The 24,493-nt window shown below is 34.3% G+C and overlaps 2 protein-coding genes across 2 annotated transcripts in view; both read left to right on the top strand.

The window, feature by feature from the left end:
* Positions 1 to 6,469, top strand: part of LOC101897036 (prolyl endopeptidase-like) — a 36,962-nt gene extending 30,493 nt beyond the window's left edge. The window contains exons 2-3 of the mRNA XM_059131102.1: positions 3,988 to 4,018; positions 4,091 to 6,469. Of these exons, the coding sequence (XP_058987085.1) occupies positions 4,102 to 6,285 (2,184 nt within the window). The 5' untranslated portion in view covers positions 3,988 to 4,018; positions 4,091 to 4,101 and the 3' untranslated portion in view covers positions 6,286 to 6,469. The remainder of the gene's footprint in view (positions 1 to 3,987; positions 4,019 to 4,090) is intronic.
* A 2,288-nt stretch (positions 6,470 to 8,757) lies between these two features.
* On the top strand, positions 8,758 to 11,059 carry LOC101899280 (prolyl endopeptidase-like). The gene has a single exon (XM_059131104.1). The coding sequence runs from the start codon at positions 8,842 to 8,844 to the stop codon at positions 11,023 to 11,025; it is 2,184 nt and encodes a 727-aa protein (XP_058987087.1). The 5' UTR covers positions 8,758 to 8,841; the 3' UTR covers positions 11,026 to 11,059.
* Positions 11,060 to 24,493: the final 13,434 nt, after the last annotated feature.

Genomic DNA, 24,493 nt, shown 5'->3' with positions numbered 1-24,493 from the left:
AGTCACTGGAATGGACATTTTCGTATTTTGTCTAGAAAAGTTGGCAAACTCCCTTACGCATTGAATATATTTGGATGGCCATCCAAAACTGCTTGGCTTTTGCAATGTCCGGTAACCCCCATTCAAATGTGCGTGAGGATCGGGCGATAATTACGACCTGCTGACATTTCAACCCCTAAATATATGACGATCATCTCCAAAAAGAGTAGGCTTCTATTCTGACCCTCATCTTATCCCCATGCAAAATTTCGTAAGGATCGGGCCATGAATGCGATCTGTATATGATATCCTGATATCCTAACTACTTAGTTTTGTTTGCTGTAGAAATATTACCAAATGTTTCATTCAAAATGAAAATATGCCAAAAATATGACAAAATTGAAAAAATATGAGAAAATTTTACAAAATTAATATTTTCATCTTTAGAGAGATATTTTTATGCGATTTTTTTAGACGTTTTTTCTTTCCTGCCACGAGGCCATTCTGAATTAATGAGAACTGTCGAAATCAGTTCAGCTGTTCTCGACATATAAGAGATCTTTCAAGCATATCCTCTTTGATAGACATATATATCGCACATATTTTGCTATATATCCGATTTGTTGGATGTTAACATCAATGTAAAGATCAGAAGTAACCTTTTCATGGCTTTGTGATTTCGCCGGGATTTAAAATATTCGCGGTTTAATGAAAAATGTTGAATTTTTTCAACAAAAAAGATATGGTCTATTTTACCCGCTAAATATTATCCGATGACCATCAAAATTGGTAGGCTTCTTCCCCGCCCTAAACTCCAGCTACATGCGAAATTCCGCGTCGATTGGTCTATAATTGCGACCAGTATAGCTACTGCAAAATTCGACATTTTTTCAATATTTGGTCCATTTTAACCACTAAATATTATGCGATTATCTTCAAAAGAAATAGGGTTCTATTCTGACCTTAACCCCACCTCCATTCTAAATTTCGTGAAGATCGGACTATAATTGCGACCTGTAGAGTGATTACAAATTAACATGGACAGACGGACAGATGGACGGACGGACATACATAGCTAGATCGACTCAGCTCGGCGAGCTAGGAAGATCCATATATACTTTCCTATATGGGAAACCAATATTTCGAGGTGTTACATAAATTCTGGCCCAATCAAACTTATAATAAATACCAAATTTTGAAATTGGTTATACTGATTCAATATAAATGAAATATTGACATTTTTAATTTTATTTGTCATATTTTTTTATATTTTGCAAATTCCTTCCATGTAGCGGAGGGTGTTCAAAAGTACCGACCGGCCGAACTTAGCTGCTTTTCATTGCTTGTTTTTCTGAATATAATTCGGATCGTTCTGGTTTTTGGCACTGCATTTAACCTTTGGTTATTAGTGCCTAACCATGCTATGGTCTTCAATAACTTCCATTTCTTCAAATAGACACCGGTTATAAAATTCAATCCCAAATATTTGCAGCAAAATCAATTGGTAGGGAAAATGTGGTGCAAAATTGGATGGTAAAAGAAGGATAAGTCGTTCCGACCTGTGACCAAATCACCGCATTCGTTATCCAGTTCTGTAAATTTTTGTGGATCACCGCATTCAATCGTAATTTTTTTTTATCAACTACTTTTTTATACCCTCCACCATACTATGGAGGGTATATTAACTTTGTCATTCCGTTTGTAACTCCTCGAAATACTCATGTCAGACCCAACAAAGTATATATATTCTTGATCAGCGTAAAATTCTAAGTCGATTTAGCCATGTCCGTCCGTCTGTCCGCCTGTTTGTTGTAATCACGCTATCTTTCGAAGGAATTGAGATAGAAGGCTAAAATGTTGCACACGTGTTTATTTTTCCAGTAGGCAGGTAAAGTTCGTAAATGGGCCATGTAGGGCCACGTTTTCATATAGCCCCCATATAACGGTACCTCCCTATATTCGGTATTTTGATGATTTTAGCGACTTTATTCACCGGAATTGTTTAAAATTTGGTATTTGAGATTCGTAATGGATACTACAGTCTATGACAGAAAATTGCCTATGCAGACCCAGGTCTTCGTATGGGCCCCATATATCAGTACCTCCCTATATTCGGTATTTTGACGAGTTTAGGTACAATACTCGCCGAAATTGTTTAAGATATCGTATTCGACGTTAGTAATGGATGCTATAGCCTATGACAGAAAATTGTCTATGCTCGTCCAGGTCTTCGCACAGCTCCGATATAAAGGTACCTCCCTATATACGACATTTTGATGATTTTAGCTATATTATTCACCGTTTATTTCAAGTTTCGAATTTGAATATGGCAATGGCTAATGGCAAACAATGCCTATGTAGGTCCATGTCGTATAGACCCCAATATAACGGCTATATTCGGTATTTTTTAAAATTTTAACAGAATTTTTTAAGGATTTTATTTTTTGAAAATTTCCAAATTCGTTCCAAATGGCGGAGGGTATTCAAAGTTGGGCCCGGCCGAACTTACTGCTTTTTAACTTGTTTACATTGCTGTAAACATATGATAATAAGAAATTCGAAAGCGAAAGATAATTTCAAAATAAATTCTTGTGATCGAAATATGTCATTTCTGAGAAATTTGTATTTTTTTGGTGTGATAAAATATATATTTAAAAAAATATATTATGAATCCAAGTGTTTTTTTTTTTGTTTTCCTCGTCTTTGGTTTCAGAAAAAAACATCACAAAATCCGTGGTCCATTTTACAGCTAAATATAATCCAATGATCACCTCAATTTTTAATTTCGTGGGGATCGGGCCATAATTCCGACCTGTAGCTTGATTACAAATTAACACGGATGGACGGATATACATAGCTAGATCGACTCACTTACCTTTTACCGCGCAAAAAATCACTACATAATTCGTATTCGACAATATACTACCTATCGTGTACAACTTCGTCATGGGGCCCGTCATGATTTAAATAGATGTCAGGAGTATGCAAATGAAAAATGTCCCTATATTCGTTGCTCTTAATCTGCAGTATGTTTCAAGGTTTTATTAAGATATGACTTTTTTGAAATTTAGACATGAATTAGCTGTGACCAAAAATAATTCTGGTCGGATATCTATTTGAAAGCAATGAATATCGAAAATTATTTGTATTAAACTAAATAAACCCGAATTGAATAATGCTATTATAGCCATAATATCGAGTTCATACAAGGATTAGTCAGCATCCTGTTCCATGCCCAAATGAACAATATCGCTCTACTTTGACAATCTGCACAAAATATAAATTTTGGTCGGTTGTCAAATCGATAAGTGGGCCGAAATTCGAAAAAAATATCACTCCATTTAAAAATTTTCACGGAGATTCCAATGGGGCTATTTTATAAATGCTTGTATAGATCTAATTGGGTCATTTGGTAGCATGTTTTGGTCATATCCTATTTGAGGTTCAAAGAAGTGCTTAAAAACTGATTTATTGATTTTAAGTACGAATTCTCACGCGTAAAGTTTGTCGGAAACAAAATCGTGTTTTTTGGAGACCAAGGCCCGAAAAAGAGACATTTACCACATTTAATTTCCCTCATTCCAAAATAAACACACTTTTCTTTTTGGTTTACTTTCTCCATGTGTTTATGGACTAAAGACCCTGAATTGAAAAAGAAACAAGTCTACCATTTATGAACCTGAAAATATTGGCAGTGCGTGTTATACTTATTTTAGAAATTGTAATCAAACCAGTAAAAGTACCCATTACTTTGGTAAGGCATGTCGCTCGAAGTAAGTAGTTATTTTTTGTTCTCCAAAAGTCTAAAAAATGAACTTTTTCGTACTTTTTTAGATGTACTTATTTATTGAATGTTAGTGGTTCGAAAATAATTTTTATTTTGTGCGATATGCCTTTGTTTAAATAATGGGTTGGTAACCACATTTGTAATGGGTATTTTTGCTGGGGATATATTACTATTTAATATATGCTTCTAATTTCAACTTCATCTATTGCTCTCTTCCACAGATCTCGCCAAAAATTCAAAGGATATTTAAAGGTAAATATTGAACAATCAAGATAATAACAGCCTAAAAATTGTTTCTACCATACTTTTTATCCAATCCCACAGGACCTAGTACCATGACTGTATACGACGCCTCCACATTGCTGGGTTGTGATAACAAAATTTCCCCCCTCCAATACCCTGTGGCCCGAAGAGATGAAAGTGTGGTGGAAACCCATCATGGTGTCGAGGTCAACGATGTCTATCGTTGGCTGGAAGATCCCGATGCGGAGGAAACTCAAAAATATGTCGACCAACAGAATAAAATCAGTCAACCGTTCTTGGAAGGCTGTGAGGCATGGAAGAAAATCAATGAGAAATTTACCAAACTCTGGAACTATGAAACCTATTATTGTCCCGTTAAACATGGCAAATATTATTATTTTGAAAAGAACACTGGCCTCCAAAATCAAGATGTGATGTATCAGCAGGACGCCCTGGATGCAGAGCCAAGATTATTTTTCGATCCCAATGCCTTATCCGAAGATGGCACCATTGCCTTGGTGGAGAAATCATTTTCCGAAGATGGCCAATATATGGCCTATGGTTTGAGTGCCAATGGTTCGGATTGGTTTAAGATACACATACGCAATGTAGAGACGGGTAAAGATTTGGAAGATGTATTGGAAAAAGTGAAATTCTCAGAGATTTCTTGGACCAAAGACAATAGGGGATTTTTCTATTGCTGCTATCCCCATCAGGAGGGTGTAACAGACGGATCCGAGACGCAAATGAATGAAAATCAAAAACTCTACTATCACTATTTGGGCCAGCCTCAGGAAAAAGATGTTCTTATAGCCGAGTTTCCCGAGGAGCCTACCTGGCAATTTCAAACTGTGGTCTCGGATTGTGGTAAATACCTTGTTATGTTAATTTCCAAGGAATGTCGTGACAATTTAATCTACTATGCCAATTTGGAACCCGAAGCAGATATAACCTCAAAATTGCCGATTAAGAAAATTATTGAAAAATTCGAATGTGATTATGAGTACATTACGAATAATGGTTCCAAAATGTACTTCCGCACCAATAAAAATGCCTCCAACTATCGTATCATCATGATTGATTTTGAAAATCCCCGGGAGGAGAATTGGCAGACCCTGATACCGGAACATGCCACCGATGTTTTGGATGCTGTACGCTGTGTAAACGAAGATAAGCTGATCATTCACTATCTGCATGATGTGAAGAGTGTCTTGCAATTGCATTCCCTGCAGTCGGGTGAATTGTTACATAAATTCCAATTGGACATGGGCAGCATTGTGGGTTTGACGGGAAAACGAAAATCCTCGGAATTGTTCTATCAATTTTCATCATTCCTAACACCGGGAATCATTTATCACTACGACTTTAAGTGGAATAATTTCACTGCCAAGGTGTTGCGGGAAATAAAAATCAATTTGGAAGGATATTCGCCCTCCAATTATAAGGTGGAACAGGTGTTCTATGAAAGCAAGGATGCCACCAAGATTCCCATGTTTGTGGTCTACAAAAACTCCAACTCGGAAAAGAAAACACCACGACCATGTTTTCTGTACGGCTATGGAGGTTTCAATTGCAGTATCTATCCCTCGTTTAGTGTTAAGGATGTCATGTTTCTGGACACTTTCGATGGCGTCATTGCCTATCCGAATATTCGCGGTGGTGGGGAGTATGGTGAAAAATGGCACAATGCCGGACGTTTGTTGAACAAACAAAATGTTTTCAATGACTTTCAAGCCGCTGCTGAATTTTTAATTGCCAACAACTACACCACCAAGGATCGTTTGGTAATTCAAGGTGCTTCCAATGGTGGGTTGTTGATTGGAGCCTGCATTAATCAGCGTCCAGATCTCTTTGGAGCCGCCATAGCTGAAGTGGGAGTCATGGATATGCTGCGTTTTCACAAATTCACCATTGGCTATGCATGGTGTTCGGATTTTGGCAATCTCGATGAGAAGGAACATTTCGAGAACCTCATCAAGTATTCACCGCTACACAATGTCCACACACCCAAGTCGCCGAGTGAGGAATATCCCTCAACTTTGGTGCTCACTGCCGATCATGATGATCGTGTTAGTCCATTGCATTCGTTGAAATTTATTGCCGCCCTACACGAGGCCGTACGCAATTCGGAATATCAAAAAAATCCCATTCTGTTGCGTGTCTATAGCAATGCAGGTCATGGTAGTGGTAAACCAACTTCGAAAATCATTGAGGAAAATGCCGATATATTCACCTTTATGTTACGCAGCCTCAACATTGATAAGGTACATTTGTGAGATGGTGATATTTTTGTGTGATACCCATGGTGCTCGGAAATGGATGAATGAAAAAAGCATTTATAAAAATTTATATCTTAAAATTGCATATTTTCCTCTTTTTGCCTTTGTATTTTTTTGATCCAATATTTATAAATGAATGCATTTATATAATCGAATTTTAATAAAATTATATATTTTAAAATTAATTGCTTCTGAATTATAGGACAAGATAATACAGGATTATATATTTTAGAAAGTATTGTTATCGGTAAATCTTAAAGAAGCCGTTTTCCATTGGAAAGGTTGCTATCGATAAAAGTTTTCTATAAAAATAGTTGTTATCGAACAACTTTTCTATAGAAAAAATTGTTTCTATAGAAATAGTTGTTTCTATAGAAATAGTTGTTATCGAAGAACTTTTCTATATAAATAGTTGTTATCGAACAACTTTTCTATGGAAATAGTTGTTATCGAACAACTTTTCTATGGAAATAGTTGTTATCGAACAACTTTTCTATGGAAATAGTTGCTATCGAACAACTTTTCTATAGAAATAGTTGTTATCGAACAACTTTTCTCTAGAAATAGTTGTTATCGAACAACTTTTCTCTAGAAATAGTTGTTATCGAACAACTTTTCTATAGAAATAGTTGTTATCGAACAACTTTTCTATAGAAATAGTTGTTATCGAACAACTTTTCCATATAAATAGTTGTTATCGAACAACTTTTCTATGGAAATAGTTGTTATCGAACAACTTTTCTACAGAAATAGTTGTTATCGAACAACTTTTCTACAGAAATAGTTGTTATGGAACAACTTTTCTATGGAAATAGTTGTTATCGAACAACTTTTCTATGGAAATAGTTGTTATCGAACAACTTTTCTATGGAAATAGTTGTTATCGAACAACTTTTCTATGGAAATAGTTGTTATCGAACAACTTTTCTATGGAAATAGTTGTTATCGAACAACTTTTCTATGGAAATAGTTGTTATCGAACAATTTTTCTATGGAAATAGTTGTTATCGAACAACTTTTCTATAGAAATAGTTGTTATCGAACAACTTTTCTATAGAAATAGCTGTTATCGAACAACTTTTCTATAGAAATAGTTGTTATCGAACAACTTTTCTATAGAAATAGTTGTTATCGAACAACTTTTCTATAGAAATAGTTGTTATCGAACAACTTTTCTATAGAAATAGTTGTTATCGAACAACTTTTCTATAGAAATAGTTGTTATCGAACAACTTTTCTATAGAAATAGTTGTTATCGAACAACTTTTCTATAGAAATAGTTGTTATCGAACAACTTTTCTATAGAAATAGTTGTTATCGATCAACTTTTCTATAGAAATAGTTGTTATCGAACAACTTTTCTATAGAAATAGTTGTTATCGAACAACTTTTCTATAGAAATAGTTGTTATCGAACAACTTTTCTATAGAAATAGTTGTTATCGAACAACTTTTCTATAGAAATAGTTGTTATCGAACAACTTTTCTATAGAAATAGTTGTTATCGAACAACTTTTCTATAGAAATACTTGTTATCGAAAAACTTTTCTCTAGAAATGCTTGTTATCGAACAACTTTTCTATAGAAATACTTGTTATCGAACAACTTTTCTATAGAAATACTTGTTATCGAACAACTTTTCTATAGAAATACTTGTTATTGAACAACTTTTCTATAGAACTACTTGTTATCGAACAACTTTTCTATAGAAATACTTGTTATCGAACAACTTTTCTATAGAAATACTTGTTATCGAACAACTTTTCTATAGAAATACTTGTTATCGAACAACTTTTCTATAGAAATTCTTGTTATCGAACAACTTTTCTATTGATATAATTGTTATCGAACAACTTTTCTATAGAAATAGTTTTTATCAATCAACTTTTCTATGGAAATAATTGTTATCAAACAACTTTTCTATGGAAATAGTTGTTATCGAACAACTTTTCTATAGAAATTGTGGCATCGAACAACTTTTCTATAGAAATTGTTGTTATCGAATAACTTTTCTATAGAAATAGTGGTTATCGAACAACTTTTCTATGGAAATAGTTGTTATCGAACAACTTTTCTATGGAAATAGTTGTTATCGAACAACTTTTCTATGGAAATAGTTGTTATCGAACAACTTTTCTATGGAAATAGTTGTTATCTAGCAAGTTTTCCATAGAAAATGCTGTTATCGAGCAACTTTTCTAAAGAAAACCTTGTCAATAGAGAATATTGTTATCGGACAACAGAACATGTTGTTATCATACAAAATTCCATTTAGCATGTATGTTATCCAATAACTTCTTCCTTTTTCCATTGTATCTTATATGCACTTTACAACGACATTTGTAATCGTGAATGCAACCGCATATCACACCCTGCAATCAACTTTGTTTACTGACCACCGCAAATTCTCATTCCCATAGTCCAGATAAAAAATAAAATTATATGCAAATAATAAAACAGACTTCAGTTTAAACTTGAAGTCATTGGAGAAAGGCGCAAAAATAGAAGCGAAGAATAAAAGAAAAAAAAAACTAGAACAATCAGAAATTTAACTATGTCCTCGGAAAGCAGCAACAATTTGGAAGGCTGTGACGTTAAGGTCTCTAACCTGAAATATCCGGTGGCCCGGAAAGATGAAAGTGTTGTTGAAACACATCATGGTGTTGAAATAAAAGATGTCTATCGTTGGTTAGAGGATCCTGATTCGGAGGAAACAAAGAAGTTTATTGAGGAGCAGAATAAAATCAGTCAGCCCTTCTTGGAAAGCTGTGATGCTCGCCCGAAAATATCGGAAAAGTTAACTAAGCTGTGGAACTTTGAAAAATATGGTTGCCCCATGAAATATGGAAAATACTATTATTTCCATAAGAATACGGGACTACAGAATCAAAGTGCTATATACCAGCAGGATTCGTTGGATGGGGAGCCACGTTTGTTCTTCGATCCCAATGCCCTGTCTAGCGATGGAACCATTGCTTTGGTGAAAAAATCATTTTCTCACGATGGCAAATACATGGCCTATGGTTTGAGTGAAAATGGTTCGGATTGGTTTAAAATTCATATACGTGATGTGGAGACGGGTCGAGATTTTGAAGAGATCCTGGAAAAACTGAAATTTTCGGAAATAACTTGGACGAAGGATAATAAGGGATTCTTCTACAGCTGCTATCCCAATCAAGAGGGCGCCGCTGATGGTTCGGAAACCAATGCAACCGAAAATGAAAAGTTGTACTATCACTATTTGGGACGGGCGCAGGAAGCGGATATTCTTGTTGCTGAATATCCCGAAGAGCCCAACTGGCAAGTTGTGTCTGAAATCTCCGATTGTGGCAAGTATTTATTGATATTTATCGATAAAGATTTTCAAGGGGTTTTGGTGCACTATGCCGATTTGGAAGGCCAGACGGAGATATCCTCCAAATTAGAAGTGAAGAAAATTATTGACAAATTCGAATTTGAATATAGCTACATTACCAATACTGGTTCCAAAATGTATTTCCGCACAAATAATGGGGCTGCGAATTATCGTATTGTCGTGATTGATTTGGAAAATCCAACCGAGGATAATTGGCAGACCCTTGTACCAGAACATGCCAGCGATGTTTTGCACTGGGCACAGTGTGTGGATGGCAATAAATTGGTCCTGCACTATGTACATGATGTAAAGAGTCTATTGCAGGTAAACTCCTTGGAAACCGGAGAATTACTTGGAGTATTCGACTTGGATATTGGCAATATTGATGCTTTCTGGGGTGACAAGTCCGAGTCGGAGTTGTTTTATAAGTTTTCCTCATATCTTACACCGGGCATCATCTATCACTTCGACTTCAAATGGAAGAATTTTAGCCCCAAAGTTTTGCGGAGCACCAAACTAAACTTGGAAGGATTTTCTCCGTCGGATTATAGAGTGGAACAGGTATTCTATGAAAGCAAGGACTCCACCAAGATTCCCATGTTTGTGGTCTACAAAAACTCAAACACAGAACAGAGAACACCTCGTCCATGTTTTCTGTATGGTTATGGAGGATTTAATTCCATCATGAATCCCTCCTTCAGCATTAAGAATCTAATGTTTATTGAGACCTTTGATGGTGTTGTTGCTCATCCAAATTTGCGTGGCGGTGGGGAGTATGGTGAAAAATGGCACAGGGCTGGTCGTTTGTTGAACAAACAAAATGTATTCGATGACTTCCAAGCAGCTGCTGAATTCCTGATAGCCAAAAACTACACAACCAAGGATCGTTTGGTCATTAAAGGTATTTCCAATGGTGGCCTCTTGGTTGGTGCCTGTATCAATCAACGTCCTGATCTCTTTGGAGCTGCCGTGGCCCAGGTAGGGGTCATGGATATGTTGCGTTACCATAAATTCACCATTGGTTATATTTGGTGTTCTGAATATGGTGATCCAGATGAAAAGGAACATTTCGAGAACCTACTCAAATATTCACCGCTGCACAATGTCCGTACACCAAAGTCGGCCGAAGAAGAATATCCCTCAACGTTGGTCATAACTGCCGATCATGATGATCGTGTAAGTCCATTACATTCGTTGAAATTTGTAGCCGCTCTCCAAGAGGCCGTACGCAATTCGGAATATCAGAAGAATCCAATACTTTTGCGCGTTTACAGCAAGGCTGGTCACGGTGAAGGTAAGCCAACATCGAAAATTATTGAAGAGGCAACCGATGTATTGACTTTTATTCTACGAAGTCTTAATATTGATAAGGTAAATTTGTAAATCTTCGAATATTGAATAAAATTTTAAATTACAATTTTTTCAGAACGAATTTTAATTTTTATCATAGCTTTTGGTTTCTACGTCGTTGCATCAAACGATTTTTGATATAAAATATTGTTAACCGTCAACATCGACAATTTTTTTTGGAAATTCATTTAATTCCATAATTTTTCTGTTGTAAATCCTGCCATCGAACAACTTTTCTATGTTGTTATCGAACAACATTTCTATAGAAAATGTTGTTATCGAAAAACATTTCTATAGAAAATGTTGTTATCGTACAACATTTCTATAGAAAATGTTGTCATCGAACAACTTTTCTATAGAAATAGTTGTTATCGAACAACTTTTCTATAGAAATAGTTGTTATCGAACAACTTTTCTACAGAAATAGTTGTTATCGAACAACTTTTCTATAGAAATAGTTGTTATCGAACAACTTTTCTATAGAAATAGTTGTTATCGAACAACTTTTCTATAGAAATAGTTGTTATCGAACAACTTTTCTATAGAAATAGTTGTGATCGAACAACTTTTCTATAGAAATAGTTGTGATCGAACAACTTTTCTATAGAAATAGTTGTTATCGAACAACTTTTCTATAGAAATAGTTGTTATCGAACAACTTTTCTATAGAAATAGTCTTAATATTGATAAGGTAAATTTGTAAATCTTCGAATATTGAATAAAATTTTAAATTACAATTTTTTCAGAACGAATTTTAATTTTTATCATAGCTTTTGGTTTCTACGTCGTTGCATCAAACGATTTTTGATATAAAATATTGTTAACCGTCAACATCGACAAATTTTTTTGGAAATTCATTTAATTCCATAATTTTTCTGTTGTAAATCCTGCCATCGAAAAACTTTTCTATAGAAAATCTTGTTATCTGACAACTTTTCTATAGAAAATGTTGTTACCGAACAACTTTTCTATGTTGTTATCGAACAACATTTCTATAGAAAATGTTGTTATCGAACAACATTTCTATAGAAAATGTTGTTATCGAACAACATTTCTATAGAAAATGTTGTTATCGTACAACATTTCTATAGAAAAAGTTGTCATCGAACAACTTTTCTATAGAAATAGTTGTTATCGAACAACTTTTCTATAGAAATAGTTGTTATCGAACAACTTTTCTATAGAAATAGTTGTTATCGAACAACTTTTCTATAGAAATAGTTGTTATCGAAAAACTTTTCTATAGAAATAGTTGTTATCGAACAACTTTTCTATAGAAATAGTTGTGATCGAACAACTTTTCTATAGAAATAGTTGTGATCGAACAACTTTTCTATAGAAATAGTTGTGATCGAACAACTTTTCTATAGAAATAGTTGTTATCGAACAACTTTTCTATAGAAATAGTTGTTATCGAACAACTTTTCTATAGAAATAGTTGTTATCGAACAACTTTTCTATAGAAATAGTTGTTATCGACCAACTTTTCTATAGGAAAAAAATGTTATAGAACAACTTTTCTGCACAAAAAAATGTTGTTATCGAACTACTTTCCTGTAGAAAATATTGTTATCGAACATCTTTTCTATAGAAAATATTTTTATGGAAAATACCATTGTATAAAAATTTTTGTCAACGAACAACTTTTCTATAGACGATGCTATAGAAAATAATTTACTATAGAAATTATTGCTGGCGAACAAATTTTTAATAGCAAACATGGCTATTGAAAATTTTTTAATAGAAAAGCATATTATCAAACATTTTTCCCATTGAAAATTTGATTTTTTTATTGCAAATAAAACAAGAAAAACAATAAACATTTTTTTCATATTCGTAAAAATCATAACCTTTTCAAAATTTGCCATAATTTTAATTTATTAATAATACTTAAATAAATAAATAAATTATAAAAGATTTTTGCACTCATGTTCCGAATATAAATGTCAATTAGAGAGATTTAGAAATGCAAATATAAGCTGGTGAATTTATTTAATCGAAAAAAATAAACAAATTCAAATTCAAGGTTAAGGGGAAAATTAACAAAAAAAGATGTGTATGGTAGGTGGGTGGTTAGGCATGCATGGACGTATGCTCATGGAAATGTTTATATTTGTTTTTATTATAAACATAAAATTAGATTGTGCAACAGTTTTTTTATGTTAGGGCTTTTTCACCTTTCATTCTTGTCGAGAGTGTTTAGTTCTTAACTCGCTGTGAGAGAAGAAATATTTGAAATTTTAAAATGAAATAATAATTCGGAGGAGATCTTTTTTTAGATGGTTATTTAAAATAGTCTAATGTGAAATTTTTGAAACATGATTGAAAATGTAATACAATTCAAAAAAAAAGTGTTTTTCGTGAATGATTTCAAGCTTGATCCACTGTCTGTAATTATTTATCAGTCTGCAAATAGTATATTTTGGTCGAGCAATTGGTATACGATTAAAATTTCAAAATTGTATACAAATTAGTAAAAATTGGAAAGTAATGTTATATTGAAGCACGGTTTTAAGCGTGTACTCTGTTTTAATTTTTAAATTCTTTTTCAATTTATACAGGGTGAGATAAAAAACTGCAACAATGTCAAATGCCATAATTTTTGCATTTTTTTATTCAATAAAAAAAATGTTGGAAATAGCATCAAATTTTAAAATAAGTTTAAATTTTTTTCGAATTGGTCAACTTTGGTACGAATTATGGCCTTTAAACGGTCAATGAAACCGTCACAAGCTGCCCGAATGTTGCTCTGCGGTATTTTGGTCCATTCCCGGCGAAGCGCTTGCTTGAGGTCATCGACACTTTGGCATTTTTTAGTGCCAACCTTACTTTCCAAAATACTCCAGGCACAATGGTCCATCGTATCGGTATCGCGAGATTTTGGTAGCCATTGTGCGCTGGAAATGAAGCGAGGAACCTTCTTTTTGTAACCATTCTTGGGTGGCGCGTGCTGAGTCCTGTTGGAATGTCCAAGGTCTGCGGCCAAAATGTTTGCGTGCCCAAGGCTTTAGTACACCCTCCAGAATATTTTCGCGATAATATTCGGCATTTATTCTGATACCACCCACGGTCGATTAATACGAGCGGAGAGCGACCATCGGTTGTAATGGCGGCTCACACCATCTCCATGGCCGGCGCACATTTTCAGCTGACCTCTTTGGCAAGTAAACACGATCAAATTCGGCAGTTCATCACTTTCGGCCAAGCGAAGCAACTCTTTAGCTCTTTTGAGTCTATTTTCTTTCTGCCACGGTGTATGTTCTTGCACTTTTCGGAATTTCAATGGCTTTACCCCGAGCTCGTTTTTCATTATTTGCCGAATGGAATATTGCCATATGTTCAGCTCACGAGCCATTTTTCGGCCACTGCGACGCGGGTTTCGATCAAGTCGCTTCTTTACTTTTCGAACCATTTCTGCTGATGTTGCTTCCGTCCACTTCCTTGACGTCGGGCTACGCTACCAGTATCACGGTAACGAGTGATGGTACGATACACAAAAGATTTATTCGCTTTTAAATGCTGGAGTGTTCTAACGATAGCCACTTGTGGTTTTCCAGCCCAATTTTAAAGAAATCACACTATCACGCTTGAATTCCATCACGTATAACTTTTTTCTGGAAAATTGTCCCCAAAATGCTTTTGTACGCTTGTAAACAATGTAATGAGCTGTCACTGGAATAATTTTAACAGCTGTTGGATGAGTGGCTTAGAAATGACAGCAGTCTGAAATTGGTTGCAGATTTTTCATCTCATCCTGTATTCTACTTTTTAAACATTTCTGTTACTCAAATTTGGTTTGAATACGAAAAAAATCCTGAAAAAACCCAATTTCAATTTTGGTTTTCTTATCTCATCATTCCTGGAAAAAATTTCCACATTTCCGGTTTGTTTATTGACAAAGCAGCAGCAACAACAACAAACAAAATCCTAAACAAACAACAACGATACATCTCGTTATCGCCAGCAAGGACATTGAAAAATTCCTGCCATTGACAAATGTTTAAATTTCCTTTCGTGTGAAAAGAAAAAAATATTATCAATTTCCTTGGCACTTTCATTTCAAAATAAAAATGTATTGAAATTCTGTTTCCAAATATGACAAGACAAATGTTTAACCTCCTTCTGTGGATTCAGAAAAATACACAACTGTCGATTACGTGTTCAAATTGTATAAATTTTCAAATAAATGTAATTCCTTACTTCATCGCTTTCCACTCAGACCGGGTGGGGAGAAGAAGATGCCAGGAGATGTCATTTTGTATTTTTTTGGGAATTCTGGAATGTTATTTTGAACTATTGACGCTGCTGGTGCTGCTTTTGTTTTCACTTTAATACAAAAATAAATTTGGAAAGAAAAATACACTCACTCACAGCCGGCTGACATCAAGCGTAGCGAAACAAAACTATGACGAAGCATTGCTATTTTTAAAATAAGAAAAAATATTTTTCATTTTTTTTTTTGCTTTTCGTCGAATTGTTTCCACCTGTTTCAGATAGAAATGAACAATGCCAAGAGTATGTTTTGCGGGTGGAGACTTTAGTTGGATGGTTGTCAGTCGCATTATTTTCTGAGTTTTGTGATGAAGGTTCTGACTAGTCATTGGAAAACTATTGTATTTGAAAATGGAAATATGGAAAGGAATGGTGAACAATAACTCAGACTTGTTTTCGGTAGTATCTGGAAAATTGTTGAAAATTTTATTTTGTAAACAAAACGGATTTAACTTGGCTCTAAATTCAGGTAAATATTAGAAACTATGTAGTTGGTCCGCAAAAATTTTCTTCGAAACAGTTTCTATGACATATTGCAGGTTTTCGAAGACTACAAACACACTTTATTAAAATGTTTAGGCCATTGCAGTGAAATAAAATTTTTCTGCATTTTTTGAGAATGTAATATTTTCAAGAAAATATAGAAAAATTATTTTTTCAACATTTTGAGACTTAGAATTCTTTTTGAATTTGTTTAAGCTTTACAAAAAAATTTTGTGGAACTCATAGGCATAAGAATATTTTCCAATAAAATTTGTTTCAAAAAAATATTTTATAGAATTTTGTAAGCTAAGATTAATAATTAAAAAAATGTAAAGTTCATAAAAAACGTAGGAAATTTTTTTGAGAACCAGAAGCCTATGAAAGAATTTTAATAAATCTAAAAAATCAATTATTATTTTTTTTAATTGAGACATAAAAAATGTCTATAAAGTTGTTTAAGCCTTAAGACTTACAAAAAATTCTATAAAATTTTGTGGAACTCATCACAACATTCTACAATGCAATTTGAATTCAGAGGGCCACAAAATACAAATTTTATAAAATTCTGTGAAAATAGGAAGGAGAGCCCGTAATGGAGTGCATGATAGATGTACCAAAGAATTTTTGGAAAATCGAACTTTAAGACTACAAAGGGTTCTAAGGTGGTATTAAATTTCTAATATGGTACCATTTGGACGGACAGAGTTAAAAATTGAAATTTGATATGAAAATCAAGGTTGAAAAGTAAGTTTGATATATGAAGGTGATTTTGGAAAAGTGTTTGTGTGCACACTGTGCTAAATGGTACCAAATTTATGGTTGGTGTGCGATAAAGAGTTGGTTTTGGAAATGTGTACGAAAAGTACTAGATAGTACTATATTTGGTATTGGGTGATGAGATTGCTACATTAAATTCTGAAAATTGATATTGTGATTACTGATGGTATCTATGCTGGAGATTTGGCTTGATAGAACGATGTGGTAGTACTACAATTTGTATTGAGTGTAGGGATGGAGCTTGAATCCTCAAATTTGACATTGAGGTCTCTGTTGGTATCTGAAATTGATATACGGAGGTGGTTTGGGGAGTGCGTACTACAGGGTGAGATAAAAAAACCTGCAACAAAGTCAAATGCCATAATTTTCACATTTTTTTTTTCAATTTTATTGAATGTAAGCAAATAATGTCGAAAATACTATCAAATTTTAGAATAAGTTTAGATTTGTTCTAATTGGTCACTTTTTTGAAACGGCCAATGAAACCATCACATTTTTAGCGAATGTTGCTTTGCGGTATTTAGGCCCATTCCCGGCGAAGCGCTTGCTTGAGTTGATCGACACTTTTGTATTTTTTATTGCCAACCTTGCTTTCCAAAATACTCCAGAAACAATAGTCCAACGGATTGGTATCCGGAGATTTTGGTGGCCATTGTGAGCTGGAAATGAAGCAAGGAACCTCCAACCAGCCAGTAACCATTCTTGGGTGGCGCGTGTTGTGTGCGATGGTGCTGAGTCCTCTTGGAATGTTAATGGTCTGCGGCCAAAATGTTTGCGTGCCACGGTCGATTAATGCGAGCGGAGAGCGACCATCGGCTGCTATGGCGGCCCACAACATCACCATGGCGGCGCTTGAGTTCTGGTGACCAACCAAAGGTGCATATTTTCAGCTGACCTCTTTGGCAAGTAAAACGATCATTTTGTTTCTTTACAAACTCCTGGATAACAATTGTTTTCTCATCGGAAAAACCCAAATTCGGTAGTTCACCACTTTCGGCCGAGCAAAGCCACTCTTTAGTTTTTTTGAGTCTATTTTCATTCTGTTGCGGTGTAAGTTCTTGCACTTTTTGCTCATTCTTTTTTGGCCCAAGGGAATATTGCGATATGTTCAGCTCACAGGCCATTTTTCGGCCATTGCGTCGCGGGTTTCGATCAAGTCGCTTCTTTACTTTTCGAACCATTTCTGCTGATGTTGCTGTTTTCTTCCGTCCACTTACTTGACGTCGGGCTACGCTACCAGTATCAGTATCACGGTAACGAGCAATGGTACGAGATACAAAAGATTTATTCACATTTAAATGCTGGAGTGCTCTAACAATAGCCACTTGTAGTTTTTCAGCCAAATATAAAGAAATCACACTATCACGCTTTAATTCAATCGAGAAAAACTTTTTTTTCTGTAAAATTCTCACCAAAATGTAAACAATATAATGAGCTGTCACTAGAATAATTTTAACAACTGTCGGACGAGCTGCTTGGAAATGAAAGTGGGTTGCAGTTTTTTCATCTTACCCTGTATATCTAACTAATCGAGCATTGGCTGAGGGTATACATCTGACGGCAAAACCGATTGATACTTATCACCTTGTTTTATTGAAAATTTGTCGTTAGCTCTGAGGCACATATAACTTCACAAACATTTTTTTAGGCAACTGAGGCCCTCATATGCTGCATTATATATTTTTTTTCGCAGACCTTCCCTGGCTTCTGAAACCTAAAAAAAATTAAATGTATTTTTTCAGGGAAGCATTTTAGGCGAAAAATGCTTGGTAAAACTTAAAGAAAAATTATAAAAAATAGGTTTTTATTTTATTTATTTAACGGATTACGTTTTTAAAGGAACCAAATATGTACCTCATCTAACACTCTTCAAAATTGTGAACAATGTCTCTGTTTATATAGGATTATATTGTTTGACAAAATATATTTACTTAAAAAAAATTCACACTGAAGGTGACTAAGATTTAGTGAACTAGAAAGTGAAAACACTTGAAAATTGTTGACACGTAGAGGCCAAAATAAACAATTATTTTTTGTGTGTGGCTAGGATGGAAAATAGGATAACAAATATTTTCAATAAATTCCATTTTCATTCTAAATTTTATGCCGTATTAATAAACATTCATGTGGGTACCTAAAGGAATTCTTTTAAAATAATTCTTTCCTTTTTTTCTTAAGAAATATATATTTTTATAATATTGTGATATGTATCTAATGTCACAATCTGCCATCAAACGATTTTCAACACATTGCAACACCACAAACAACAACATTAAAAACAATGATGACAACAAAACAGTCAACATTGATGACAATTGAAAAATAAATTAACACTTCTAAAATCCACACTATTTGCAAGACCAAAAAAAAATTAAAATAACAACAAACAAACACATAAAAAAATACAATCCGACAAATTAACACAAAGTGCCAGAATTTGTGACATTGAAATATTTTCATTTAATGGGCGGAACATTTATATTATTCTGAGAGCCGAACAAAAAAAATTGTATGATTTACAATACAAATGACATTGGCGGAAAGTTATTTGCTCTTCTTGCCCCCCGTTCTTCGGAAAGCGAGTTTTCTTTTGCAATGATGCCAAAAAAATAATGTTATTAAAAAAATACATTGAAAACTATTTGTGGCGTATACATTACGGAAGCGTCCAACTGTCTGATGGATATCAATCATACGTCCCTCATTGATCAAGTCGTGGCAGACAGGCGTTCAATGACAACTGTGTTTTTTCGCTAAAAATAAAGAAGACCAAGTTAAAAAGTATCAGTCGGTTTTGCCGACAGATGTATACCCTCTGCCAATGTTCGATAATTTAAATATATTTTGACTTCTGGTATGATTATACAAATTATTGACCCTATATGGAGTAGCTTCGAAAGGAAAGCTACCATTACGTCTCGGACCTAAATAAATATGATATAAATATTGCGACGTGCCAGAGTTGGACTATATCGACTGCTTCCAACAATTTGTACGGGATATGTGATAATTTTTTGAAATGTTAAAATGTGCATTAGTTGACAGATGTGGATGAAAAATCGTATATTTATATTAAAATTTTATGCGAACTCATAAATTTCATATTTATTCCAGGTTTCTAGTTGAGAGAAATATTTAGATATAGCAAGTTGTGAAGAATCGCTGACTTGTTTCGCAAGTTATGAGAGATAAAAGTATTGAAAATTGTGACCCTTTATGGGTGATTTACCAGAAGGGACTAGCAGATACATATCATCTTCACAATAGATCTTTTGTTAGCAAAAATGTTTGTATGTATGAAATCTGAAGAGAGTTGGATGCTTATTTAGCTTTCTTTGGGGGTTTTGTTTTTCAAGGTAGGTACCCGAAGAAATGGTCCAATCTTTACCATTTTTATACCAGATTTTTTGTTGATGGAAATATTGAGATTTGCCAAGTTTGAATGGAATCGAATGTTAATTTCATGGCTATGGATATTCAAAATGTTTATGGTTTTTGGGGGGGGTGATACTAGAAGGAGTGGACCGATATGTCCCATCTTTTTAGCAGATCTTGTGTTAGTAGAAATAATGGGATGTGTAAATTTTGGATGGAATCGGATGTTTCTTTCGTGCTTCATAAACGTTTTATTTATTCAAACCCTTGACCCTTTGTGAGGGAGGTACCCGAAGGAATAGTCCGATCTCTACCATCTTCATAAAAGATCTAGCGTTGATAGAAATATTGAGATGTGCTAAGACTGAATGGAATCGGATGTTAATTTCGCGTTTTATGAGCTTTGTGGGTATTCAAAATATTGACCCTTTGTGGGGAAGGTACCAGAAGGAGTAGACCGATATATTCCATCTTCACACCAGACCTTAGGTTAGTAAAAATATTGTGATGTGTGTATTTTGAAGACAATCGGACTCTTACATCACATTTTATAAAAATTAAAATTGTTTTAAATTTTGACTCTTTTGTGGAGGGAGGTACATAATGGCGTTGGCAGATATTGTCCATTTTCGCACTAGTGCACTATTTCGATTTTCAAAATTGGAGCAAAATCGGATTATCCTTTCTCTTTCGGTGCAATAAAATATTTTTCTTTTTTTTTTTTAAAATTTCGGCCTTTTTTTTTAAATTTCGGCCTTTTGTGTGAGAGGGAGTGACCGATATTGCCCATCTCCGAACTCGATCTAAGTTTGATAATAATATTACGATGTACCAAGTTTGGAACAAATCGGATACTCCAACAGACAGACAGACGGACGGACGGACGGTCGTGAAACGGATTTGGTCCAAAGAGACTTAGTGTCTAAAACCATTATTTCGATGAGACACGTTTTGGCCGTATCAAATGGTATACCCTCTCTAAGTATATGACTGAGGGTATAAAAATTATTTTTTTTTCATGCTCCACCTTGAAAAGAAGGATATATTAACTTTATCATTCCGTTTGTAACATCCCTAAATATTCGTCTTAGATCCCACAAAGTACATATATTCATAATCAGCAAAAAATTCTAAATCGATTTAACAGTGTCCGTCTGTTTGTCTGTCAGTCTGCCTGTTAAAATGCACAATATTTGACGTAGAGCTTCGAAATTTGGCAGAACAATTTGTATTGTGTCTAGGATGGTAGGTGTTGAAAATGAGATATATCAGTCCACGTTTTTGCATTACCCACATATACCTCCCGATATTCGGTATTTTGATGATTTTTGCCATATTTTTCCATGGATTTGTTTAAAAATTGGAACTTCTAGGTCATAATGGGTTCCAGCTCCGGTGGCTAAACTTAGTACATATATGTGCACGTTTTGGTATAGGCCCCATATAACGGTACCACCCGATATGCCGTATTTTGATAATTTTTGCCACATTTTTCCACGGATTTGTCTAAAAATTGGTATTTGTCGGTCATAATGGGTTCTAGCTCCGGTGTCCGGTATAGCCTCCATATATCGATACCTTCCGATATTCGATATTTTAATGATTTTTTGCACATTTTTCCACAGATTTGTCTAAAAATTAGTACTTGTTAGTCATAATGGGTTCGAGCTCCGATGGAGGAACGTTGAAAATTTAGGTCCACGTTTTGGTATAGCGCACATATAACAAGACCCACCGGTGCTCTTTAGTTTGATAATCCTAGTCACATTCAACTACGAAATTGTTTCAAATTTGGTATTTAAGACGATTTGGTAGATGACATTCCTTGAAGTATAAAATGGTCTATAGAGGTTCCCGTTTTGGTATGGCCCCCATATAACGGCCCCACCCACTTTATGGTTTTTGAAAAGTTCAACTGCATTATCCAAACGGTCTTACTGGTATTTTCTAGTTTAAAGTTGAGTACATTTGAATTCAGATACTTTTATATAAAAATGTTTTCCTTACCCAATGGTGGAGGGTATTAAAAGTTCGGTCCGGTCCATTTTTTTTTTACTTGATTTACAATTAGATGAATTAATATAAAATTCAGACGTTTTGCGGTGTTTCGTTACAAATGAGTAGACAGTAAAATTTTTGTATGTCTTCAATTGGCAGAAGGCCTTGTACAGCTCTTCAGTATATGGTATTCTTTTTGTAGAGATTTTTAATAATCAATGAGACAATTGGGACAAATTTTTTTTCTAATATTTTGTAGACTTCGAACATTTTTCAATTAAATTTTAAAGGCCTTAGAGATCTAAGGAAATGCTTTTATTAAATTTTTTAGCCCAAAAAAAAAAATCAAAAATTGCGAAAATTTTCTACAAATTTTTGTAGGGATTAGGTGACTTTATTAATTATTTTTTTTTTTTCAGAAAAAAAAAATCCAATACATATTAGGGCTATTTTCGTATGGAACTCTTGATCGCTACAATAAAACGTGTCGCCCCTAATCCATTTGTATACCCCCACCTACCTAATAATTCATTAGACCAGAGCATTGACCCAATTGAAAAGGCAAAAATATTTATGACCCACAAAAATCTGTACAAATCCCAACAAAAAATATTTATTTTCAAATTCAATAAATCTCCTCAAAGCACCACAAATTGCCTTCACATAGCAAACATTCAGACACTTGACGCTCTCTCTAGAAAAAAAATGTAGAATAATTAACAAAGAAATGCAAAATTATTTAGGCTAATGGCATGCACAGATATTTCCCAACATTTCAAGGTCCAGAATATTATGGTTCGATTTCGATTTGACCTGTTGACAGATAATTGCAAGTAAAATATTCACATTTAGATAATCTACCACCACTTGTTTCATCTCTTTCCCTTCTCGAATTGTGTGAAAAGGCGTCTGAGTAACAGCTGAAAATACCAGAAACGCAAGTTGCTGTCATGCTTAACCAATTGAAAAGCAATTTAGCAGTTTTCCTTCTATAATTAATCACGTCGTTCACACATCCATGAAAATATTCAAGATTTTCACCTGTGTTTTTTTCTTCTTCCTCTTTTTTCCTTGAATTCAGGGTTTTCTTTGGAGGAGGGGGGGGGGGGGGGTATATTTTCGAAAGAAAGAGAAAATCACTCATGCATAAGGATTGCATATTTGCTGAGTCGTAATGTTTGTGGGGATATTGGGGTGAGTCGATTTATGAAAATTGCAAATTTTCGAAACCATTTCCACATTGGACTTCGATTTCCTTTTTTTGTGGACAAGATGTAAAAATTACAATTTATCTAATATGTGTCACGTATCAAAAATATATTAAAATTTGTCAAGTTTCGAAAAGATTTTCGAATCACCCTTCTATATTTTTATCAGATTTCCTTTAGACTCCCAATTTAACCACTTGTGTGAGCATGTTATGTGTAATTGGATTTGTAGATATTTACGCACGATAGATATAAGTTCTTCTTAAAACATCTCTTCCACTTTATGTGAAATGGGGAAAATAACTGAGTTATAGATAAAATTGAGTGATTTGATGAAATGGTATGGGAATGGGAATTTTATTAGCTCAACTAATAAATGGACATAGTGAATACAGTTTGTATTAATGTTTGCATAAAATAATTCTGGAACATTTATTGTAAAAAATAAAAAAAAAAAATTTAAATTTATAAAATATCTTGAAGGCTTAAACCATTTTATAAGAATATTTTCGAGAATATTTTAAAATTAAATACATTACATAGGAAACTATGTGTGGATCTTCCTATCTCGCCGAGCTGAGTCGATGTACGTCCGTCCATCTGTCCATGTTAATTTGTAATCACGCTACACGAAATTGGAAATGGAGTCGGGGTTTGGAACAGAATAGAAACCTATAGTTTTTTGCTCGATAGGCCAAATTATAGACTAATTGAGTTAAAGTTTGGATGGTCATCGGACCATATTTAGAGGAAAAAAATACGCACATTTCCACTAAACCGCTTGTATTTTCAATCCCGGCGAAATCACAAATACATTAAAAGGTCACTTCTGACTATTATACAGGGTGAGATAAAAAAGCTGCAACAAAGTCAAAAGTCATAATTTTTCATTTTTTACACCCTACACCACATAGTGGTAAGGGTATTATGTCTTTGTGCATTTGTTTGTAACATGGAGAAGGAAACGAGATAGACCCATAGTTACTTTTGAGAACCTTCATAGAATCACATTCTGAGTCGATTTATGCATGTCAGTCCGTCTGTCCATGTATTTTTGTGAACAAAATGCAGTTCGCATTTATTATCCGATTGAGATGAAATTTTCCACACAATATTTTTTTGGCCCAAGGACGAACCCTATTGAAATTGGTGAGAATCGGATCAAATTTAGATATAGCTCCCATATATATCTTCATCCGATTTCGGGTTAAATGTGCACCAAATGGCCACTATCAGTCCAAATTACCTGAATTTTGGAGAAAATCGGTTCAGATATAGCTACAGCTCCCATATATATCTTTCATTCGATTTGATCTTTAAGTCCCCACATTCCTACTATGCACTCCACAACCGTGATATTTGGTACCAGGTATTAGATGGAGCACAGA

Source organism: Musca domestica, unplaced genomic scaffold (assembly GCF_030504385.1).
Source record: "Musca domestica strain aabys unplaced genomic scaffold, Musca_domestica.polishedcontigs.V.1.1 8, whole genome shotgun sequence".
Classification (NCBI taxonomy): domain Eukaryota; kingdom Metazoa; phylum Arthropoda; class Insecta; order Diptera; family Muscidae; genus Musca; species Musca domestica.
This window is presented reverse-complemented; position numbering and strand designations above follow the sequence as displayed.

Bases quoted from the DNA above. Each gene is read 5' to 3' on its own strand.
- LOC101899280 (XM_059131104.1), top strand. From the start codon at position 8,842: ATGTCCTCGGAAAGCAGCAACAATTTGGAAGGCTGTGACGTTAAGGTC.